The 10,000-nt window shown below is 35.7% G+C and overlaps 1 protein-coding gene across 8 annotated transcripts in view; it reads left to right on the top strand.

The window, feature by feature from the left end:
* ppip5k2 (diphosphoinositol pentakisphosphate kinase 2) overlaps positions 1–10,000 on the top strand; it is a 47,831-nt gene that overhangs the window by 5,645 nt on the left and 32,186 nt on the right. For all 8 annotated transcript variants that reach the window (XM_016456359.1, XM_016456353.1, XM_016456352.1 and 5 more), the window contains exons 2-10: positions 101–157; positions 1,546–1,843; positions 3,067–3,262; positions 4,141–4,231; positions 6,560–6,645; positions 7,179–7,333; positions 8,524–8,625; positions 9,485–9,646; positions 9,738–9,859. In XM_016456359.1, coding sequence (XP_016311845.1) covers positions 1,682–1,843; positions 3,067–3,262; positions 4,141–4,231; positions 6,560–6,645; positions 7,179–7,333; positions 8,524–8,625; positions 9,485–9,646; positions 9,738–9,859 — 1,076 coding nt within the window. In that variant the 5' untranslated portion in view covers positions 101–157; positions 1,546–1,681. The remainder of the gene's footprint in view (positions 1–100; positions 158–1,545; positions 1,844–3,066; positions 3,263–4,140; positions 4,232–6,559; positions 6,646–7,178; positions 7,334–8,523; positions 8,626–9,484; positions 9,647–9,737; positions 9,860–10,000) is intronic.

Below are 10,000 nucleotides of genomic sequence, written 5' to 3'. Positions count from 1 at the left end.
TATATATACTGTAACCCAGTTCCACAGCTTTTAAGCTGTTAAAAAAAAATAAAAAATCAGATTTCAAAAACTGGATAATTTATCTTTTGTTGTTTTGCAGGACGATAGTATCTCTGAATCTGTGGTAGTCTAGGGATTAATCCGACACATCTGAGAGGTGAGTCCATTAAACATTCAACAGAAAATAGTTCATGGGTTGATGACATTCAAAACATATTGTGCAGTGCATACAATAACTTGAATGCGGTTTTTTTTCTGAACATGGTTTTGTAATTAATTATTCTGAACATGGTTTTGTAACATGGTAATTGTAATTTTTTTAGAGGTGAGATCAGTCAAAAATGTAAGTTTGATACAAATGTTCTCATGGCAATTAAAAAATAAATAGCCTAATAAAAAATGAAATCCTTGCATAATGTTTTATTAGTATTCCCTAGAAAATAATATTAACAAAAATACTGTACTTCTAAATGCTTGAAAAAACAAAAAAATAAAAATGTTGTGTGCCAAGTCAGTCACATGGTGCAACTAACAAATTTGCGGTCCAACCAATGTGAAGAAGAAAAAAACTACTTTAAACAGAAAATTATATTATTGAGAGGACCAGACCCACATGACTGTGTGCCAAGGTCAACAAGTCACTTAAAGGGATAGTTCAGAACAAAAAAGAAAACTGTCATCTTTGTGTGTAGGATGTGTGTACACTCACGTATATTACATTTTACTTGATGCTGCATGATGTTTTTAGATTCATTCAATTTTATCCTTTCCTAAAAACGGCAGAAAACCATGTGAATAGTACATAGTGCGTTTCTTAAAACTTGATAACTTTAAACTAGATAAAATATTTTTTACATTATAGTGGATACTAAATTTGCCACTGACACTCATATTTTAAAGGTCCCATATTGTCAAAACTGAAATTTCCTGGCTTTTTTCACGATTACTGAGGTCTAGGGGCTATTTAACTACCATATAAGTTTCAAAACAGTCAGTCCACAGTAAAATTCACACAGCCTGCTTAAAGTTCTAGCTATTTTTCACGAACCGTTGTGACTTCCGTAAAAAGTTGACATCAGAGTTACACAGGCACTGCCTTCAGTCAACGCCCCAAGCACCGCCCACCGTCCCACTCTCCTTTTGCCAAACCCCCAGACAACATCGCGTCCATGCCATTGCTGAGCAACGTCAACACTGAAACATGTCGAAAAGGTTAACTTTAACCACGAAACCAGATCGGCCGACCTGTAAATATTGAGATGGTTTTTGGTACTTATACCGCAAATATATATTCTTAAGGACATCAAAACCTCAAATAAAACTCCAGAAAGGTGTACAATATGGGACCTTTAATAGCTAAATATACTACATGGCTAAAAGTATGTGAATAATATGAAAAACTCAACTTTTCCATTACAGGAATACATTTAATTTTAAAATATATTATTATATAAATCAGTTATTTTAAATTCTGAGAATGTTTGACATTACTGTGTATTTGATCAAATAAATGCAGCCTGTGTGAGCATAAGAGCTGTCTTTCAGAAACATCAGAAACTGGCCCTGAGTCAGCTGTTGTTGTCTGTGCTGTGTTCAAGAGAGAGACGCTGAAGATGAGCAGGAGGAGGCCTGTGAGGTTCATATGAGCCTCTAGAGTGACTGACAGCTGTCTGTGGTGAGCATGTCTGTGCACGAGGACTTAGATCACCCGCGCTTCTTTGTGGGAGCGGATGACGGCGAGGGAGACGAGCTGCTGGATCCAGCCAGAGTGCTCGGCTATGACTGCCTGTACGAGAACCTGGAAGAGGAGGATGAGGACAGAGATGATGCAGAATATGATTCGGTAGGTGAAAAGACTCGTATTGGGTGTTTAGGTTCTTGGCCCACTGGACAGTTAATGGAATATTGTTTTCCAGATCAAGTAGAGAAAATAATTATAGAATCACCTTGTAGTTTGCATTTCTAAAAACAAATACCACAACGATTCTACAAAATGCAAAATAGTCTGCAGTTAAAAGACAGGCTTACAGACCTTGACTTGCTAATTAGAAAGAAACGTGGTCCCAACAAAAAACAATGAAAGGATTATAAAACTCCTTCAGGATGAAAATCCAACAATGTGACAAAATAAGATGGTTCTTCTCAAGCAGCGGTGAATAAAATTTGGAACATTGAAACTGTGCAACAAAACAACAACAATATGATTAATTCATAGAACTTTGTTAGTAAGTTCTCAGTAATTTGCATGTAAAATACACATTTAGTGGCAGATTTACTAGCAGCTTGTGCCAGCACAAACCCTCTTTTGGTGTTAAAAATGCTATCAGGATTTACTAAATACACCCAGTGAAAAATTAACGATGAAAAGATGTGGACACAATTATTTTTGCTGCTGATCTTATTGCAAATGTTGGAATTTCCCTTTTCAAAAATCAACTTTTTAAGAGAAGAGTATTTAAATAAATCATGCAATGGTAAATCAGGTTTGGGGTAGTCAATTTACAGGTATTTGCCCCATTATTTAACACCCCAAAATAAGCCTTATAAATGTAAATGTAAATAAATGTCTTAAGTCATTTCCTTATAACCTGCCCGTAAACAAACAGTACAGAGTTATGAGAACATATCCAAAGTAATTCAAATCAGGACCTCTAGGAATAAAATAAAGTTATATTATGCAAGACATCAGGCATTTCAATCATTAGCTGACTGACATGTCATGGCTGTATGTTGCATTGCATAATGATTTGCAGCACAGTAAAGACTATATAGATGAAATAAAATATACACAAGCTGAAGAAATGCACTGAGAGCTGCTCTTTCCTGGAGAGGATGCAAAAAGCCAGCGCTCTAACTCTGTAACCACTAGATTGTTGCATTGGATTATGGGTGACAGGTGTATTGTTTCAGCTGTCAGCGTGGGATGCTTTTTTACATCGCAACAAATATACAAATTGCAGCTATGACACAACAATTTTTGTTTAGTAGCTAAACATTTTAGCTCCTTGAAGCGTAACTCGAATGAATTAAATGGTTTTAATTTGAGAAGCGTGTTGTTATCTGCAGCCTCCTGAGAGACAGATCGTGGTGGGTATCTGTGCCATGTCCAAGAAGTCAAAGTCCAAACCTATGAAGGAGATCCTGGAGAGACTGTGTCTGTTCAAATACATCACTGTGGTTACGTTTGAAGAAGAAGTCATTCTGAATGAGCCGGTGGAAAACTGGCCACTCTGTGATTGTCTCATCTCTTTCCATTCCAAAGGTTTGTAGCGTCCTGTCTGCTTATTGTAACAGATTACACAAAAATGTTCTTCTGTATATTCTGATAAAAAAGTCAAGCCTGACTATAAGCTGCACCAGGTCAAAATTACATCTTATATCGGTGTATAAGTCACATTTTATTATTGCATAAGCAGAAATAAATTAATGGAAACATTTACAAACAATATAAACACTATAAGCATGTATTTTTATCCCCTTCACTCCACAACAAATGCTCATTTTTAATTTAACGCTATTCAGGACCGAACAGGAATGGAAAATATATAGTATAAAGTATATATATTGTATAAACAAACAATAATTATAATGCCATTCGTTATAAACAGCGATTATTATAAACATCAAGCCTAAACAAATTTCTGTAAGTGAAACTGAAACTAAATATAGTTTACATATAAATATAGTATACATATAAACTTGGGCCTTTCTCGTTCTCCACTAACCTAAATGTGTGCGCTTTACACGTGTTTTTAATTGTAAGTCGCAGCACATTTCAGATGATAAAAATGCTTTGTGCTTATTCTGAAAAATATGGTATCTAAATACTTCAAGTAAAATGTGTATAAAATGGTTTACATTTTAAATAACAGAGTATGGTTAATGATTTTAAGTTGCACCCGTATTTGTAAAATAATGTAAATTATGTTTAGTTTATGTAGAATGTGAATTATGCTAATTTATACCATGGTCTGAATACTCTATTCTGATTGGCTGAAAGGTGTGTGTTTAAAAAGGTTGAATGCACAGGTAGCTCCAGACAGTTACTGTATTGACAACAAGAGCAGAAATGTACATTCCCTCTTGATATGAACCTGTTTTTGTGAATTTGTGTTCATTATTTATTGTCTGTTTTTAAAGGATTCCCACTGGATAAAGCCGTGGCTTACAAGAAGCTGAGGAATCCATTTGTCATCAATGATCTGGATCTTCAGTATTTTATTCAGGACAGGTGAGCTTCATTTCCACCATCAGGTCTTCATCATGTTGCAAGTTAATTGCATTGTTTATTGACCACACATGATCTGATACGGAAGATAATGAAAACTGGAAAAACCCTTGCTCATTATATATGATAGATAAGTAGATGGGTTCTCCCAGGTGTCGTAATTGTGATTGTTGATTTAAAATTTTCATTAAAATGTTTTTTTTTTTTTTTTTTTTGTGGGGGAAACTGTATTCATCTTTTGCTATGATAATACATATGCTATGTATTATTCTTACTTATTCTTATGCTATGATTGCCAAATGGGTTAAACTGTTGCCTCCATGTTTGTTGTTCACAGACAGTCACGAGACGGCAAAATGTTACTATTGTTATCATGGTAATCTTCCATTAAGGGGCAATATTTGCCCCTGGAATTGTTTACCATGACCTTTTTTTTTTTTTTAGAATTTCTTTTTAGAACATTCCCTATTTCTGAAGCGGTCAGTGATTTCTGATTTCAGTTCTGCACACTTACAGAATCTCCTGTTTTAACCGAAGGAGCTGTCTACACTGCGCAATGAAACTATTACATATATCGTAAAAAAAAATTTTGTTTATGATGAGAGAATTCGCAAGAGTGCCAGAGTCAGTGCTCTGGATTTCTTCATCACTGGTGACTAATCTAAATGCCTCTGATTGGCTATTGCATTCATGCACTCAACAGGTACATGGTTGATTGGTTATAATGCTCGACAAAAATGCGCAAAAAGAAATCTTCGATGCAACTTTAACAGATCTAAATGCAATGTTGCATTCGGCACTTTTCATTCTATTTCATATTTTACTTTAATCGCAATAGTCATAATAGATTTCATTTAATTGTGCAGGGGCATTTTTCTTGAAATTGGTGGGCATTTTTGCCCCAGCCCCCTTTAATTTCCAACTCTGGCATGCAGTGATGACAGAATTTGCATTTTTGGGTGGAGTATGTCTTATAAGTATATAGCACTCCTCTCGCATGGGCAATTGTCATGGTTTCTACTCACAGAGAATACATCAACTTACAATGCAATGTTAACCTCTTTTTAATTGGCCTGTTGTATAAAAGCAATATCACATTTGAAATTGTGCTGTTGGTCTGAATATCAATGGCAAGCGGACTGTGGCCGGGTGCTTACGCCCAAATCACAGCTGTGCAAATGTTCCAGTCCTGGAACGCACATGGAAACTAGAACGAACAGTTTACCACTGCCCCGAAACAGTTAATGTTATTAGTGGAAAGTTTTGCAAAGTGAGAGAGGTATTGCTGTGACACTGTTTACTCCTGTGTTGACGCTTGCAGCAGCTAGCTAATGTTTTAACTGCTTGAATGTTTGCATTTTAACCGGGGTCAACACAGCAACTTGCGTGCAAGCATTTGCCCAAGAAGCGGTCATCCCTGCAACAGAAGTGATTTTTGAAAGAGATAAATGTATTTATTTGATTTGGTTTAGAAACATTGAAACTTCATGCATCTACGTGACTAATAGTGACACACTCCTTTTTGGTTCTGAGCAATATGGGAAGTCAAAATAGAGATGCTGACACAGTGCACGGTGAATCAATCAGATACTGATTCACTCATTTTGATAGGCTTTGTGTCGTTTCAAGAGTCTTGAAATGTAGTCCAGTTGCACTGGGACTGGATCTGTTTTTGTTCTGCCAGCAAAAATAGTTCCAAAGTAACTGTCTGGCAATGCTGTGTCTAAAATGTACTCAAGATCAACTTATTGTTTTTCTAAAACTCTTTAATATACACAAATGCTTTAATTGACATCACTGCATCCTCGTGTCTGCAGCAGAACAGCAGCAGTTCTGATATTTTGAACAATGGCACTCTTGTCTGATTATTGTCATTTAAGTCAACATTTACTCATTTTAATTTCGTTCCAAGCACATAACGTTCAGTCCTCTTCATGACACAAATGAAGATGTTCTGTGATGAAATCTGAGATATTTCTGTCTCTTCACCGAACATGCACAGGGTGAGTGAATGACAGATGGGACTTTTTTTGTTTTTGTTTAATCACATGTTAAGTAATGCTGTCAGACATGTAGACAGAATGATGGAAGATTAAAGAGGCTTTTTAAACTGTTTAAATATTGGTTTCTTGAAGCTTGTCATAGCACTTGCGTATCATTGCTCTTTTGTTGATTTTGATTGCTTCTGTTGTTCTCATTTGTAAGTCGCTTTGGATAAAAGCGTCTGCTAAATGACTAAATGTAAATAACTTGCTGTTTTTTTTTTTTTTTTTTACAATTTACCTTTTCTCCCACAAAATCCTAATTCATATGCAATGTTTTGGAGTTTAGGAGAGAGGTGTATCATATACTGAAGGCTGAGGGAATACAGCTCCCCCGCTTTGCGGTTCTGAACAGAGATCCTGCCAGACCAGAAGGTTTGTTAACTCCTCAAATCTCACACTGACCTAGTTTGGACTACATAAAATAAGCCTGTGTCACCAGTGAACATTAGTGTGCTCTCAGCTAGTTTGTAGTGTCATTTAGCTGATACAAATGAGAAAGGAAAAAAAACAAGTGTACAATATTAGCAGTTATAATAAGTTTTATGTGGAGAAACTAATTTTCAATTTTATTTGGTTTTGTTTTTCTAATAATTAGTATTGTGAGTTGCTTTCGCTGTTTTACAGTGGGTTCATGAATGATTCAAATGGTTGCAGGTTTCCTATGTAGCATTTCTGCATTTTTGTACTTTTCAACTGAATTCACATCAAATCCTAATCTAATCAAATCAAGACCCTGTGAATTCATTTTCTTTCTGCCTTTCTGTTTTCCTTTTTATAAAGCAGTGTTCATTTGAGTGTGTCTCTTTGAACCGCTCGTGTTCTCAAAATATGTTCTACCCAAATATCCTGATTCTAAATCGAACGATTTCATGGCTTCTTTATGAAGTTGTGTGATGTTTTTGTAGAATGTAATCTGGTGGAGGGAGAGGACCATGTGGAGGTGAATGGGGAGATTTTCCAGAAGCCTTTCGTAGAGAAGCCAGTGAGTGCTGAGGACCACAATGTCTACATCTACTACCCCACATCTGCAGGAGGAGGCAGTCAGCGGCTCTTCCGCAAGGTGTGACCTTAATGAGTCTCAATCTATCCCTTCAACAACAAAATACACACCACATTACATCAGCTGAGTATTTTAAGCAAAATACTGGTCCCGCTTTATATTAAGTGGCCATAACTATTATGTACTTGCATCATAAAATAAGTACAGTGTACTTATTGTGTTCATATTGCATTGTAAAACACTTCTGCTGCTGTTGAGGTGGGATAGGGGTAAGGTTAGGGACAGGTTTGGTGGTATGGGTAGGTTTAAGGGTGGTTAAGGTGTAAGGGATGAGTCAACTGTAATTATAAATGTAGTTACATAATTTAGTTGCAGATGTAATTACATGCAGGCATTTTTAAAATATAAGTGCAATTTAAAAACGTATGCGCATTGTACTAAATGATTAATTTAAATGTAATTTACATAGTAGTTAAGGCCACTTTATATAAAGTGGGACCAAAGTACCATATAAAAATATTTCAAGACTTAAACCACTAATCGATAAAGCTGATAATAAAAATAATTAACAATGAAGTTATTATTTCTATAAACAAAACACACCTGAAAAATAGAGGACACAAAGTGCAAGGTCTAAACTACCCAAAACATGAGAATGAGCTATATTATTAAACGTGAAAATGATTTGTGTTACAGTATATTGAACTGACTCGTAAGTGTATAGTTTAAGAATGCTTGTCCTGTCAGGTTCTCTGGTAAATGTGTGTCCTGTTTATTGTGTGAGACAGAAACAGTCGCTGTCACTCGTGTTGCCAGCTTGCTATTGAGAATAAATCGTGTTGTGAACAGGGTTTAAAGTCTAGCCAACTTTTTAAAATAATCAGTATTTGCAGCCTTTATTAAAATAATCAAATATATTCAAATTTATAGGTTGTCATTATACTGGCACTCAGTTACATAACAAAATGCTGAGCTGCTTAATAGCTTGTGTAACACTGACGTCTCTGATAGTTTGTGTTTTTAATGATTAGGTGCTGTAGTGTGGTGCAAATAAGTATTTATTATTCAAAAACAAGAAGATGGCATCATAGCATGGTATACTTGAAAGGTTTATGTTAGCTAATAATTTAACTTCATTGATAAATTAACTTAAGCTTCATTGCATCAAATCGTCCAAACTCGTCCTAACGGCTGTGTTGAGCAGACACGCGCGTGTCTCACGGTTTCTGATCACGTTACGTCTGTTTCAGATTGGCAGCAGAAGTAGCGTCTATTCTCCCGAGAGTAACGTCAGGAAGACTGGATCCTACATCTATGAGGAGTTCATGCCTACAGATGGAACGGATGTGAAGGTATCGCAGTCGTGTATCTTCAGCAGAGCAAAAAAGCTCACACACTATTTTCATGTATTTTCATATTAGTGGTGGTAATTCTGATTCATCAAAGTGACTAAAATATTTAGATTTTGTTTAGAGGAAAGTTCTCTCTCTCTCTCTGTTTCTGTTCATTCTGTTCTTCACAAAATGTCTTGAAATGTGATACTGTATGTGAAAAGTCATGTCTGGCTGTTCAGTTCAGTTTTTTATATTTCCGTAGCTGACAAGTTGTTTACAGCATTTGGACAACAAAAACATGACAAGTACATAAATTGAGTTTTAGCTAAATTGGTACACTGCAAAAAATTAGGGATGCACCGATATGAACATTTTGGCCGATACCGATAACCGATAATTCTTTATTTTTGAAAGCCGATAAACGATATGTTGGCCGATAAATTTATATCCAAATTTTTATATACTTTTTGAGAGCCTGATTACAAAAAAGGTTTAAGAATCTAAAAATTCTTAAATCAAAGAAGGATTTTCTACTTGTCTTTTTAGATATCTTGGCTGGAAACAAGACAAAAAAATCTAAAATTAAAGCTTTTTTTTTGCAGTGTAAAAGAGTCCATAGTTGTTAGCAAAAATGTGAATTGGCTCATTAGTGCCACCTTGTGACAGACTTTTACAGTGTTTATCACACAGGCTCATCTAGTCAGCCTCTGTACACACAGTATATTCCAGTTTTCATAAAGATCAGTCATTCAGATTGCGGTTATGCTTCGTCTGCAACTTAGATGTTCTTCTACATTACATTTTTTTTATAGACACTGATTTATTCATGAATGAAGCGCCACTGTTTCATTTGCTTTCTTGTGTTTGTGCACATCAGGTGTATACTGTAGGTCCTGACTATGCCCATGCAGAGGCCCGTAAATCTCCCGCTCTGGATGGGAAGGTGGAACGAGACAGTGAGGGGAAAGAGGTCCGTTACCCAGTCATCCTCAATGCCAGAGAGAAGCTCATCGCATGGAAAGTCTGTTCGGCTTTCAAGGTAAATTAAGACGTTGAAAGCAATTTAGAGGCTGCTCCTTTTATCAGTTAGAGCTTTATATTTCTCATATCTTATAATTTCTCATTTATAGCAAACCGTGTGTGGGTTCGATCTGCTCCGTGCCAATGGCCAGTCATACGTCTGTGACGTCAATGGCTTCAGCTTCGTCAAGAACTCCATGAAATACTATGATGACTGTGCAAAAATCATGGGGTTAGTACATCATACAAATCCAAAATATCCAGTGATTTTATATATATATATATATATATATATATATATATATATATATTGAATATTATGTTTTATTGTCAGATGAAAAAACGGTTTTGTATTTTCTTTATTGCAATTTTA

The sequence above is a fragment of the Sinocyclocheilus anshuiensis genome, unplaced genomic scaffold, assembly GCF_001515605.1.
Source record: "Sinocyclocheilus anshuiensis isolate Anshui unplaced genomic scaffold, SAMN03320099.WGS_v1.1 scaffold755, whole genome shotgun sequence".
Taxonomy (NCBI): domain Eukaryota; kingdom Metazoa; phylum Chordata; class Actinopteri; order Cypriniformes; family Cyprinidae; genus Sinocyclocheilus; species Sinocyclocheilus anshuiensis.
Note: the sequence above shows the minus strand (reverse complement) of the source record. Positions and strands in the feature narration are given on the sequence as shown.